The 14,867-nt window shown below is 47.0% G+C and overlaps 1 protein-coding gene across 1 annotated transcript in view; it reads left to right on the top strand.

The window, feature by feature from the left end:
• The window catches only part of GRM5 (glutamate receptor, metabotropic 5), a gene marked incomplete at its 5' end in the record, with an annotated part of 96,278 nt that overhangs the window by 16,198 nt on the left and 65,213 nt on the right, over nt 1-14,867 (top strand). The window contains one exon of the mRNA XM_015414683.1: nt 11,081-11,327. Within this exon, the coding sequence (XP_015270169.1) occupies nt 11,081-11,327 (247 nt within the window). The remainder of the gene's footprint in view (nt 1-11,080; nt 11,328-14,867) is intronic.

Below are 14,867 nucleotides of genomic sequence, written 5' to 3'. Positions count from 1 at the left end.
ACAGGGTGTCTGTTGTGGGGAGGGGAAGGGAAAGGAGTTTGTAAGCCGCTCTGAGACTCCAAGTGAAGGGCGGGGTATAAATCCAATCTCTTCTCTTCTTCTTCTTCTTCTTCTTCTTCTTCTTCTTCTTCTTCTTCTTCTTCTTCTTCTTCTTCTTCTTCTTCTTCTTCTGGGACATAGTCGGGGCAAGCTGGGGGGGGCTTTTCCACAGCCATTTTGCCTCCCAGTCTTCCCTTTCCTGGGTGCAGCGGTAGTAGCCTGCCACAGTCAATCCCATCAGGGCTGCCAACTTCCAGGTGATACCTGAAGATCTGGAATTACAACTGCTCTCCAGACTACAGAAATCTGTTGCCCTGGAGAAAATGGCTCCTTCGGAGGGTGGACTCTATGCGGCATTATACCCTACTGAGGTCCCTACTCTGGCTCCAGGGATTTTCCAACCAGGAGCTGGCAGCCCTAAATCCCAGTGTGGCTGGAGACCCAGCCTATCGATTAGGCACTGGGTCCTTTGGGTGCTCTCCAGCTCTGGGTCACCTAGGTGCACCTAATGGATGAACTGGTCCCGCTAGAAACGGCTTCAGGGTGCTGAGCTGCTTAAAGAGAATTTAAGTCATTGGAAGAGGAGAGGAGCCAAACATTTGACACATTCGGTTTTTGGAAGCCTGCTTAAAGTGCTGAGCAAAACCATAGCCAGGAAGGAAGGAAGGAAGTCATAACAGGGAGCTGTAAGATAAACGATCGGATGGCTTAAGGTTTATTAGAGCCCATCCAGCATTAAATAAACTCAGAGCATAATAGGAGTAGATCAAGGAGGATATATAAGAAGCAAATTGAGAGCGGCAGAGGGGATGTTGATATGGTGGGGAGGGAAATCACAGATTGCGCTCATTTATTTTTTAAAGCTGCCTTGCGAAACTGGGTTTTGAGTGGCGGCCTCTCCCCAGATGGGATGCCATCAATAAAAAGAAATTGTTCCGGCTCACCGCTTAGCCACACCCTTTCGCCCCAGGCAACTGACACACTCTGAAGCTCTGATGCGCTCAAGTAGCTCCTCTGCCCACAAAGTCTCCCTACATCTGAATAAAAACACCACCAACATGAAAGTTATTGGCATGAGTTATCAGCTTGTGTTGTTATAAGGAGTTGGGTTTCTTCCCCCCCCCTTCCCCCCCCCCAAATTCACTTGGTTTAGATACAGCCATTGATGCCTCTTATTCTCTTTTTCTTTTTCAAAAGGCAGATTTCTCTTTGATTTCTCTTTGTAGTGTTTGATTTCTCTTTTAGTTTTTTTGTTTCACATTAGCCCACGTATGCACCTTTTTTGTAACTTCAGCCCTTACAGATTTTTTGGGGTTACACGCCACAGAGGTGTGCCCTGGCAGGAGGGTAGGGATGATTTGGGAAGACATGGCCTGCCTCTGAGGATCTGCAGAATGAAACAATGACATTTCGCGGCACCTCTCTTCTTGCACCTTCTCTCTTCAGGCTTCTCCTTTGACCAAAATTAGGGTTGCCAAGCTTGATGCTGGCAACCAGCGCGATACTCTCCCATGCTGGTAGGGCCTTGCCAGTGACTTAGTGATGATGCTGGTGGGCGATGACATTACTTCCAGGGGATGACAGGAAATGATGTAATTGTGACATAGAGTTGCTAGGTCTTACCTGGCTGCCGCCAGGGGGGGGTCCCTCTCTGTCTCCGGGATCTCTTTGGCACGTGTGCTTTGCGCGCACACTGCAATGACATCACCCGGAACTGATGTCATCATGCAGGGCACATTGTGAGTGGAACGCTCTATCGTTTGAGGGAAAACTCTATGGTAACCATAGAGTTATGTTTTTTCTCGAACAATAGAGTGTCCCCCCACAATGTGTCCTGCGCAATGATGTCACCTCTGGATGACGTCGTTGCACCGGGCACATTGGTGCGGATGGGGCACTTTGGGGTCGGGGTTCCCCCCACCATCCGAATCTGGGCCAGTGGATTGGGGCCTTGAAAGCGGGTAAATCCCCACCCCTGTCGGGGGAATGGCAACCCTATTGTCACACTGGGGACACTCTAGTATCCAGCCAGAACTCTATGCCTTAACGAGCTGAGTGGAAACAGGAAGGGACAATGAGGATTCGGAGGCCCTGTTAAGCCTAGCCAAAACATAAGTAGGTTTGCCGGGTCCCCCCAGCCACCAGGGGGATGGAAAGGTGAGACTGGCCAAATCCAGGTGATGAGACTCCTGGAGGTTTGGGGATGGAGCTTGAGGAGGACAGGGACCTCAGTGGGATACAACGCCATAGGGATATAATGCCACAGAGTCCACCCTCCAGAGCAGCCATTTTTTTCCAGGGGAAAAGTTAATTACATGGCATCCCCAGGCCCCACCTGAAGACTGGCATCCCTATCAGACTTCAAACTCCTAAAAAGAGGAAAGAAAATGGGTTGTTGGATTTCAGGGAGAAATCGGGTAAAGGGGAATTAAGAGAATTCCTCTTAACGATGCTATTAGCAGCCCCTAATGAAGTGAAGTGAAGCCCAAAACTTACATAGGCTGGGGCCTTCTACAGATGACATGCTCATGCAAATTGAGAACTTGCCAAATATACGCATCAAGAGTGCAGATCTGATACACACAAAGGCCATATTGTGTGAATTGGATTTCTTGTGCACACACTGCCTCCCAGATGAGTCCCAGTTTCTCTAACAACCTTCCAGCCCTTTCCAGAGGACCAATTATCACACTGCAGTTGCCTGAATTTACTTCTAAAGAGCAGGGAACAATAGAGTGGGGAGAGGACGTTACCTTGAAATCTTAACAGCCTCTTGTACAAAAGGCAAGTATGAATTGACCTAGATGAGTTTATTAAACATACCTTAATTCATTTGTTCTTTATCAGGCCTCTGTATGAATCAGTGGTTGCAACCCAGAGATTTGCAAGCAGATGGGAGGGGGGATGCTGCCTGTGATTCATGTGCAAATGCAGGGCATTATGCCCAAGATGCTCTTGTGCGCGCAGAACAAATTTCCAGAGCGCAGCACAATTTTCCTTGTTCAAGATACTCGCGTAAAGAAAGCTGCTTATCCACATGGGTACATCTGCTTGCACATGTTCTCTGGATCACAGCCAAAATCGTGTGCATAATATCACAGGCTGTGGTCACACACACTAAATAATCCACTTTCAATCCACTTTCAATCCACTTTGCAACTGGATTTTGCCAGTTCGCACACTGTGGCCAAATCTGCATCTAGCATTCCCTCTGCTGTCTTACCAAACCCACACTGGAACAGAAATTCCCATCTACATTGCATGCCACTTCCACTTTGATTGATTGTCAAATTTTATCGCAGCGTCCAGACTGCATGCTGCTTTCACTTCGTTTGATCTCTGGTTTTATGGTGGCTGTCTGCATAGATTTATGGTCGTTTTATGGCCATTCAGGGGTGACTCTGCAGTCAGTATGGCATTAACCTGGGGTATTTGAATGTGGCTTTGAGCCACATCTTTTTCTGTTCCAGTCTGGGTTTGGTACAACAACGGAGCAAATGCTAGATGCAGATTGGGCCACAACAGTTGGAAAGTGCACTGAAAGTGGATTGAAAGGGGATTATTCAGTTTTTGTGGCTGCAGTCATTTTGTTTAAGCACTGAGTCTAGAAAATCAGGGCTTTATAACTAAGAACTTCCCTTTCCCCCCTTTCCCTTTTTAAACCAGGGGCTTCTGATTGTAACCGATTTCCCACAAGCCGTTGCTCTGCGCTCGCTCTTCACTTTGCCCCGATCGTGCGTGTCAATTTCACACTACGTGCTGCGTGGCCGCATTCTGCCACATTTTGCCCCGCAGTTTTGCCCAATTTCCCCCACGTCTACTCAATCCTCAAAAAACAGGATTGAGTAGACGTGGGGGGGAATTGGGCGAAGCTGCGGGGCAAAATATGGCCGTGCAGCACAGACGTGTGAAATTGACACGTACGATCGGGGCAAAGGGAAGAGTGAGCGCGGAACAGCAGCTTGTGGGAAATCAGTCTGTGTGACTGCACGCACAGCTGAACGCATTCTCCTATCCCAATGGGTAAGGTTCATTTGACAAAATGGCCACTTGTCTGCTTTCTATTGGAGAAAAAAACAATAATCAGTTACTCTTTGTCAAAGCCAAGGCTCAAATATTTCCGACAACAACAACAAAAATCCCCCCTCCATTTCAACTATATTTGCACCTTCTTTTTAAATGGCTTAAATGGCCAGTAAGGGAGCAGCCACTAGGTGTACATCCATCCTGTAATGTATCCAGTTCCGACCGCGTGGTCAGCTTCGGCTCCACGCGGTCAAGTGCAAATGTCGAGCTTCGCTCAGAGGAACAATGGACTATGCGGATCCTAGCCCGTGCCTATCTGAGGGCTAGGCTCCCGGCCGACAGCCTGTGGAACTCTCGGCCACTGTAAATAACCTATTGGGAAGGGGGGGTTCTGGGTGGTGGTTTCACGGGGGATATAAGCCAGCCTGCGAGCCAGCTAAGGTTGTCTTGTTCTGCTCTAAATAAAGTACGTTAAGCGGAAATCACTCGTCCGTCTGCGTACTTTTCACATCCTGAAGAAGAAATAAAAAAGAGTGGGGGGGAGGAGGTAAGAGGGTAGCCAACCTCTAGGTGGGCCCTGAAGTGTTGGCAGAGTTTAAATATGCAAAGGAAGTGGAGCACTGACTGTTTAGAGAAAAATAAGTAGGTTTATTAAAGAAGAATGAACTGTTATAGAATATAGAAGAGAGAGAACCTTAACTGTCTTAATTTAACTGTTGAAGGAGGAATGACAACAAGAAGAAAGGTCTGCAGGGGCAGGAAGTCTCCAGAAGAGCCAATCAGGAGACAGCGAGGGCATAACTTGGAATTGTGAGCAGTCCCTAATCAAGCTATGCTAACGAGCCGTCCGTCAGCTGTCCCCTTTCAGGGTGATCTTCAGATCTTCTTCAGAAGGCTGCACTGTAGACTGTATATCCCAACATGAAGGTCTTCTGATATTACAGCTGATCTCCAGAATTTAGGGATCAGCTCCCCTGGAGACGATGCCTGCTTTGGAGGATGGACTCTGGGGCATCGTATTAGGGTTGCCAGGTCCCTCCTCACTACCAGTGGGAATGGGAGGGAGGAAGGTTGCCATATCCAGATTGGATAACTCCTGGAGATTTGGGGGTGGAACCTAGGAAGGACAGGGACACCTCAGTGGGGGCACAGTGCCATAGAGTCCACCCTCCAAAGCAACCATTTTCTCCAGGGGAACTGACCTCTGTAGTTTGGAGATGAGTTCTCATTTCCAGGGGATCCTCAGGTCCCATCTGGAGGCTGGCACCTCTAGGTCCTACCCCTGCTGGGCTCACTCCCTTCCCCAGACTCTGCCCCCAAATCTCCAGGAATTTCCCAACCCAGAGTTGGCAAACCTACAGTATTAAGGCAACGATCTCATCACGCCCTCTACCTTTGACCCTGACCTCCAATCTATGGAACCTGGTTTTAATTTATTTTGATATATATCCTTCCTCCTCTCTCTGTCTTTTTCAGAGAAAATCTGTGCTGCAAACATAGCTTCACCATAATTTCTTCTCCTTGGGGGAACTCTGGTCGTGGTAGTTTCATAACGGGAGAGGTACCAGAGATCTCTAACAGAGAACTTTTAGCCACGCTCACGCTAATCTCCAGTTCCCAGAATGTCTGGTTTTGAAGCCACAATGGTTAAACTCGTAGAAGAATCAGAAAGAACCACTGAAAAGAGCCTGCCAATGTTTGCCAGCTGCCTTGCACTCTGAGCTGTGTGTGTGTGTGTGTGTGTGTGTGTGTGTGTGTGTGTGTGTGTGTGTGAAAAAGAGGTGCCAGAACTCTCAAGAGGGAAATGAAGCTTTCAGTTTGTATACTGAAAACTCATGGACTTTTAAACATTTAAAAAAGTCATTTCATTGAAGAGGTTCCAGAATTCCGTTCCAGTGCATTCCGGAGGGGGGGGGGGGAACCCTGCTCACCCCTGAAGATGAGGGCGAGGGACACACAGAGAGCAGGACTTCAGGAGGGGGTCTGAACTATCAGGCTGCGCAATGCAGGTAGAGGACCCTGGTCCCAAGGCATTTAGCGCTTTCTGGCTAACCGGCACTCTGACGTCTGCCCAGAAACTGGGATGCTTACTTTGATGGTACTCACTGGTACTGACGGTACTTGCTGGCACATTTATTTTTAAGATGTAGTGCTGGCTGCCTCCACTAGGGGTGCACGGAAGCTGAAGCACAGTAAAAGGTACTCTAGCCTTCCTCCAAGTCCGAAGCAAAATTGCCTAATAGATCACGCGAAGCCTACACTCTTGCAAGACGAGAGAGCATGCTGATAGCTGCTACAGTAACTGCCAGCCTGCAGGTCCTTTTCTCCAATGGCCTAGCCTTTCTCTCTTCCTTTTCTTGTACCCGGCACAGACAGATCTTGCAAAGCGTCGGTTAGGGTGTTGCAGCAAGATAAGACAACCTCTCCCTCTCTGTTCCTTCATTTCTCTCCCTCTTTTCCACACTTTTCTTGTTCAGTTTCTCCCTCCACCTAATTTTTTCCATGTCCCCCCACCCCATTTATTTTCAGTTCTTGGTCTCAAGTCCTTCTCATCCCTATTCTGCTTGGATTCGTACGGTAGCAAACCTTTGTTAATATTATAAAGAGAAGGGGGGGGTTAGAAGAAGAAGAAGAAGAAGAAGGGATTGGATTTACTACCCAAAGGAGTCTCAGAGCGGCTTACCATCTCCTTTCCCTTCCCCTCCCCACAACAGACACCCTGTGAGGTAGGTGGGGATAAGAGAGCTCTCCTGAGAACTGTCCTAGAGAGAAGAGCTCTGAAAGAACTTGTGACTAACCCAAGGCCACACCAGCAGCTGTATGTGAAGGAGTGGGGAATCAAACCTGGTTCTCCCAAATTAGAGTCTGCGCTCCTAACCACTACACCAAATTGGCTCTATTTCCCCATGATCTAACAAAATAGTAAAAGGATGTTATTTCCCCCCTTTACATGCATGGTAATGGAACATTAATCTGTTTTAATAGTTGAACATGTAGAACAGAAGTTAGAACTCTCAGTTCAGGCACTGGGTTGTTATCATTATTACTGTGATGGTAGAACATCTAATAGCCCTTTGTAAAAGATACTTTGCTGTATGACAAATGATATAATATTTTAAATATAATTAAACATCAGATTCATAACAAATACCTTACCCAATCTTTCTCCCCAGTGGAGATCCAGAGCTGCATTGTTCTCCTGTCCTCCATTTTATCCTTACAACAACCCTTTGAGGTAGGTCTGGCAGCATGTGTCACCCAACAACTTTCCATGGTGGATTGGGGATCTGAGTCTTAGAGACACAGTTTGCTTAAAAGCTCTCTTATTGCATGTTGTCTGTCGTGACGATAACCTGGTTTAGGGTGTTCCAGTTCCCTTCATTTTTGGCCCAGCAACTTCCATCGCCATCCTGGGGTTGGTGGCCAGTTTTCAAATGTGTAGCATTATTTTCTGAGTTATGCCTGCCTCCCCAAGCAGAGACCCTCAGCTTCCATTGCAAATAGCACAGGGTGGTGGTGGTTTGTCTCATCTGGGTTATGATTTTCCCAGGCCTTTCCGTTTTGGCCCCCAAACTCCCACAATCATCCTGATGCTGGTGGTCAATTTTGAGTCTCCTAGTTTTATTCTCTGATGAGTTATGCCTGCCAGCGTGGTGGAGTGGCTAAAGTGTCAGAGCAGGGTCTGGGAAACCTAGGTTCACATCCCCACTCTATAATGGACGCTTGCTGGGTGACCTTGGGCCAGTCACACACTCTCAGCCTAACCTACCTCACAGGGTTGCTGTGAGGATAAAATGGAGGAGAGAATGACGTCAGCTGCTTTGGGTGCCCATTGGAGAGAAAGGCAGGTGATGTGTAAAATAAATAAATAAATAACAGATGGACAGACAGGCTGATTATTTTCTACTGTAGAATCATGGTAGACTCATAGAATCACAGAGCTGGAAGGGGCCAAGCAGGCCATTTAGTCCAACCTTCTGGTCAATGCAGGATCAACATAGAGCATCCCTGACAAGGGTTTGTCCAGCCGCTGCTTAAAAACTGCCAGGGAGGGGGAGCTCACCACCTCCCGAGGCAGCTGGCTCCACTGTTGCACAACTCTGACTGTCCAAAAGTTTTTCCTAAAATCCAGCTGATACCTTCCCGCCCTTAATTTAAACCCATGATTCTCTGCTGCCAACAGCAACAGCTCCTTGCCCTCCTCTAAGTGACAGCCCTTCCTATACTTCAAGAGAGCAATCTGTTAAGGACTGAGACTGAAATTTGCTTTATGGGTTTATATTTGCTGCTACACACACAATGGACTGTGCTCTCACACACACACAGACTCAAAGTAAGCTGTACAAATCACCTGTTGTGATATTGCACGTAGAAGGTGCCTGAATAGCCTTACATGTTAATAAGGTTTCAGATACACAGCTACCAGCCTGATGAAGGAAGCACACATCTCCATTATGGTCAGCAAACAACAACTTGAATGGAAGCAGCCCCCATTGATGAACTGTTGAAAGACACGTATTCCACATCTCTGCTTTACATCTGAATTAGCATTTCCTGCCAGATGCACCTTTGGTGACCAGGGAATAGCCGAGCTTCATCTGTACATCAAAGAGGTTCCTTGACGCCAAGTTTTACACTTGCCCAGATGCCTTACTTGGAGTTAGATCTTAAGTTACAATATTGCCCAACCCTCTAGGTTGCCACCCCTCACTACACGCAACCAATGGGATTAGTTTTGGGACGGACTAACAGGTAGGTGGATTCTAAGCACAGACGTGGAAAACTGTTGTATTTGGTGGAATGGAAAGACTTCGGACCCCAGCACCTCGAATGGGTGGAAGTAGGGGATATTCGGGCCCCTCAATTGATCTGCAGGTTCCACCGGGAGTTCCTGGGTAGACCGGGAGATCTCCCGGAATGACCGGGATATTTCTGGATTTGGGGGGGGGACTGATTTTTGAGGGGGCAGTATGTCAGCTATGCTGCCATGGGTGTGGTGTAGGTTTCTAATTGTTGTGCATTCCTTTTCATGCACTTAATTGCATCTTAGCTGTAACGCATATCTCTCAAGGCCACTGGAGGAGTTGGTGTGTCTAGGTTTCGTGGGAAGCTTCTTTCATTCCCAGCTTTTGCAGCCGTTTGTAATCTGCCAAATGCCCACGTGCGGGAGCCCATCTAATTGGGTACTACGTGTGTGTGGGGGGTGCATACGAATGCCCTATATCCTATTATGCGCATAGGTAACCCGCCATTCCTAACAGTGTTCATGTTACTGCATCTATAGCTTTTCAATAAAAGTAAAACCTTCCTAGAAGCGTGTACTTCATTGTCTTGCTGTGGATCCTGACACTGGCACAGATGCCACCCACCCAATGATCCACCTATAAAAGGTAAGGACCAGTCGCCTGGCCCTTGCTAGCCGCCTTCCCCCCAACACCCCCTGTCTGCTTTAAACTCCTCTTTTGTCCAGCTTCCTATACCCAAACCCTTGAATCCACTTGATCTCTTAATCTGCAGTTAAGAGACCCACACAAGCTGGCTGGTTCTAGCTGTGTATTGAACTCCCCTAGTATTCTAATTTTCTGACCCTCCATTCTTCATTGGAACGGACAAGCTTCAGGACAGATAAGTATCTTCCCCATCACCATACCTGTTAATGCAAAGGTGACTATTTTTAACTCTGTATTTCTGAGGAACTTGATTGAATGTGTGCGTGCATCAGTATTGTTTGTATGTGATTTATATTTTCATAAGTAAAAGACAGTTATCTTAGTAACAACAGCCTCAACTCCTTTTACTGACAACCCTTGGTGGGAACTGGACCTTGGTATAGCTGGCAAGCACCCAGATTAAAATTTGCCAACTGCTGTAGATAAAGCAGTTCGGCTAACAAATCCTGTCCCCCCTCAACCTCTTTTTCTCCACACTGAACATTCCCAAGTCCCTTAGCCTTTCCTCGTAGGGCTTGGTCTCCAGGCCCCTGATCATCCTTGTTGATCTCCACTGCACCTGCTCCATTCTGACCACATCTGTCCACTCTATTCTGTCCACAGCAAGCCAAGTGATTTGTTTTCTTATGATATTTGGTTTGGATCAGAGTCATATGAGAGGCCCAGGCAAAATCTTTGTCCAGGGACCCACGGTGACGCTCGGTAGCCCTACCTCACTCAGACCCTGGAAACCCAGCTAAAATCCTTCATAGAAAGTCTGTCCCTTTAAAAATGCCCCTGAATTCTCAGAAACACATAGGATTTCTGGGGCAGATGTTCAGGCTGATGAATCAACGTGGAATGTGGTCTTGGAAAGAGAATGTTTTTTGCAAAACGGGTGCAGTAAGGAATGCTATGCAGACTGCCGCAGGGTTACATAAAACAACACATCCCCCTCCAGAATAACTGGCGTGTATGAATAGCTCCTTTGGGTAGAGTCATGCCCTCCCCCTTCAAACACCTTCCTTTCCAAGAGAACACTACTCATTAACTTCCAGCAGAAGGTGTGGGTGAGTTCCATTTTGAATGACTTATAAAGGCCATTGTCCTAGAAGGTCCTTGCGTACTGAGAGCTCCTGCGGATTTGAACAGAAACTATTTGTGCTTCACACCGTAGCACAATGCAGCTTCCAACATACACCCCCCCACACACGCTTTGTGGTTGGCATGCTCCTTGGGCAATCTCACAATATATGGTCGTCATGGCAATATTTTTGGTTGCAGGGAAATTTCGTGGTTCTTTCGGGCTAATATGCCAGGGAACATTTTCTTCCAACTGTTCTTTTGAAACCGACATCTTTGTTGAGGTGCCAGCAACTTGGTTTATAGCCAGGTAGCAACAAAATTGGTGGGATGACTTCTGAAAAGATGGGATGCCTCTTGTTGACAACCCGATTCCAGAGTTCATGTTTGCATCCGGAATCCAAGAGGACCTGCAGTGTTACCTAAATATACTATGGATACATGCCCAAGTTCATTTGTGACCGAAAACGTTACTAATTACAACGTGCCATGTTTCTCAACAGGTAATCTGACCTTGAGAACACAACATGTGCAAGATTCTAAGATGGGCTTTGTGATCAATGCGATCTACTCCATGGCATATGGACTCCATAACATGCAGACGGTCTTGTGCCCGGGCTACGCAGGTCTTTGTGATGCCATGAAGCCCATCGATGGACGGAAACTCCTGGATTCTCTTATGAAGGCCAACTTCACTGGGGTTTCCGGGGACCCGATCTCATTTGATGAGAATGGAGATTCACCAGGACGGTACTGTAAATACTCCTCAGTCGAATTTTCCACTTGTTATTCGGAGTGTTAATGATAGGCCTTCGAGTTGATATCTCCCTTCCTCTGGTGCTAATACTTGAGCTACAGTATTTTAATTTGTTTTTTAAAAGATATTTTTTAAGTATTGAGGGGTAGTTCCAGCCACTCTTCTCAGCCAACTTGGAACCTTTCCTCCAGCCTGAGGAGCCCTTCCTCCAACTGAAATGGGTCTGCCTCTGGAGGAAAGAACTTCCGCTGGAGGAAACCTCCATAAGGTCACGTTCACATGGGCAATTCGATCCATTGCCCTTGCTGTACCCTTATGGATTTAAAGTGCACGATCAGACAGCAACATCTGTCATGCCCCAGTCGTCTGAGTTCCATTCCCCCCTCCCCTTGTCCCATGTTTCTTTGATACCTGAGAAAGTCTGGTCCTGTTGGTCTGAGCCGCTTCCAAAATGGATTTCCTGTTGTCTGGTCCCTCTGTTGTGCACCCAAGCCACCAGGCAGGTCTCACTGATCTCGTGTTTTGCAGCTACCATTCCCCACCCCCCTTGTTAGTGAGGATCGCATGACTGTATATATGCACCTCTCCCCCCCGGGGCTACTCAAAACCTTGTTTTCTTTTGAAAAACTCTCAAAGAAAGACACCCCTGTTCTGCAGCTTTTTAATTTCATTTGGGGAAGGGTCGAATTGAAAATATTAGCGGGAGGATGGCAGTGAACGCCATATCCCAGCATTCTCAGCAAGCGCTTGTGTGCATGCTCAGAGGGAAAACTTTTTAAAGTAATGGCTGACAGCCCCATGAACTACATATCCCAGAAGGCTCGTCCCTCCTTGTGGGCATGCTCCTAGAACAAACTTCTTTAAAAATGGCCGATGGGCTGACTCCGTGCTTGGTGCTATCTGATCACTCCACAGCAAGTTAAAATCACTTTGAAGAGTGCTAAAAGGGGTGAGTCTGGTCAGGATTCTCTGTAACTACATAACCTGGAACTATTAGAGGCAGAGCAACAGCGGATTGAACTGTCCGTCTGATCACGACCTACGGCAGGAAGGAGGCTTCTGACTTGGATAAGTATAGTGGTTAGATCTGTCCCCGAACTGATTATCTTTGTTAAGTGAGTGGCTCAGAAAAATTTCACTGCCTCCACTGTCTTCTGCCTACCTGCAGTGAAGGGGCTGAGACGACACTTTCTCAACCTCCCCACCAGACACACATGCTCTTCCATACTCACTCAGGAGTAATATTTGAACAACATATACACGCATAAAAAGCAAATGCATTAGCCTGAACAGAGAGACCAGTGTCTCACCACAGATCCAAGAACAGACTGAACCACTTGGGTCTGTGGGCACCAAAATTCATGAACATATACAAGACTTACATGTTTAATCTGATGATGAACATACATTGGCATTGGAGGTGGGGCATGTGAACATAAGAACATAAAAGAAGCCATGTTGGATCAGGACAATGGCCAATCCAGTCCAACACTTTGTGCTACACAGTGGCCAAAACCCAGGTGCCATCAGGAGGTCCACCAGCAGGGCCACAATTGCAGAAGCCCTCTCACCAAGAATACAGAACATCACTGCCCCAAACATAGGCTGATTTCGCACTAGAGCTGCCTCGATGTTGCGCCGCCGTTTGCCCCGATAGTATTGGTCAATTTCACACCCGAAGCCGCGGGGCTGCATTTGACCCGTGGCTTCGCCCGATTTCCTCCGCAGTTTCGTGATCCTCAAAAAACAGGATCACGAAACTGCGGGGGAAATCGGGCGAAGCCGCGCGTCAAAATGCAGCCCCACAGCTTCGGGTGTGAAATTGACCAATAGTATCGGGGCAAAGGGCGGCGCAACATCGAGGCAGCTCTAGTGCGAAATCAGCCATGGTGTTCCATCTATACCTTGTGGCTAATATCCACTGATGGACCTCTGCTCTGTATATTTATCCAGTCTCCTCTTGAAACTGTCTATGCTTGTAGCTGCACCACTTCCTGGGGCAGTGAATTACTCTTTGGGTGAAGAAGTACTTCCTTATATCTGTTCTAAACCTACTGCTCATTAATTGCATGGAGTGCCCACGAGTTCTTGTATTGTGAGAAAGGGAGAAAAGGACTTCTTTCTCACCCTTCTCTATCCCATGCATAATTTTGTAACCCTCCGTCATGTCACCCCTCAGTCATCATTTCTCCAAGCTAAAGAGCCCTAACCTCTTTAACCTTGCTTCATAGAGAAGATGTTCCATCCCTGTAATCACTTTAGTTCCCTTTTCTGCACTTTTCCCAGTGCTAGAATATCTTTTTTGAGGTGCAGTGACCAGAACTTTGTGTGCTTTCTACTTTGTGTAGTCATCCAAACTGGCTCATAGTCAATGTTAAGTCGCTCACTTAACAAAAGCAGTCAGAGAGTGATTCAGCAAGAACACAACTCTATTCTACAGAACGCACACAACTCTAACACGGATCAACATCTGATAGCCAGAACAGCTTTAACATTGCAGCTGTCCTGCTTTTAAACATTCCCAGCTAATGTAGCCACACCCACTGTACAGAAACCAACCAATAACGTTGAAATGATAAGGACCAATCACGAACGTTCCCGCTCAGGGAGCTAGCAGTGAAGTGATTGGACGCAGTTTCCTGGGCTAGTCTTCTGATAGGATGTCTTTGGATCCTAGCCCAGGATGAAGCTTAACATTAGGTTTCAATGGGGAGGTTCACAATAACACATGTATTCAGTTGGCCTCACATAGAAAACATTACAGTCAATTAACCTTCCATGCACCGTGTTAATATTACTTGTACCAAGTACTTAGGACAGAGTCCAAGGAACCATTCTCTTCTTAGTGTTGACTTGCCTCTGCTCAGAGAATGGGCATAGGTTGACCTATACGGGCAGTCTTGCTGTTCTGTTTTAAAGCTGTTTTAGTGGTGGGAGGGATATGGCTCGGTGGCCCTTTCTTACACACCCAGGGAAGTGCTGATCGCCACAATGGGGTCAGGAAGCAATTGTTCTCCTGACCAGTTTGAGAGAGGGGCAGCAGCTGTTGTGGGGCGTGCCTCACATTTGAGGGGGCGGAGCCCTGAAATGCCCCACCGTAGCTACGGGCCTAATCTCAGCTATTGCCATTAAAAGGATTTCAGTTAGAGGCACCTAAAGAAGACCCGAGAACTGATGCCATTGACAACAGACCACGCCAAGCTAGAGTGCAGTGCCAAAGACAATAGGGAATGCTGTGTATTATGCAGAATGTATGTAGATTTGTAGCACCGAATTTTAATTGTTTATATTATTGTTTTATTGTTTTTAGGTTTTATATTGTTGTTAGCCGCCCTGAGCCACTGGGTAGGGTGGGATAGAAATCCCAAAAAGAAATAAATAAATAAATAAACAAATAAATAAATATTAGCATACACCAGTTTGGTGTAGTGGTTAAGTGTGAGGACTCTAATCTGGGAGAACCGGGTTTGATTCCCCCACTCCTCCACTTGTACCTGGCTGGATGACCTTGGGCAAGTCATAGTTCTGAAGAG

The sequence above is a fragment of the Gekko japonicus genome, unplaced genomic scaffold (assembly GCF_001447785.1).
Source record: "Gekko japonicus isolate JY-2015 unplaced genomic scaffold, Gekko_japonicus_V1.1 scaffold1112, whole genome shotgun sequence".
In the NCBI taxonomy this organism is placed as follows: Eukaryota; Metazoa; Chordata; class Lepidosauria; order Squamata; family Gekkonidae; genus Gekko; species Gekko japonicus.
This window is presented reverse-complemented; position numbering and strand designations above follow the sequence as displayed.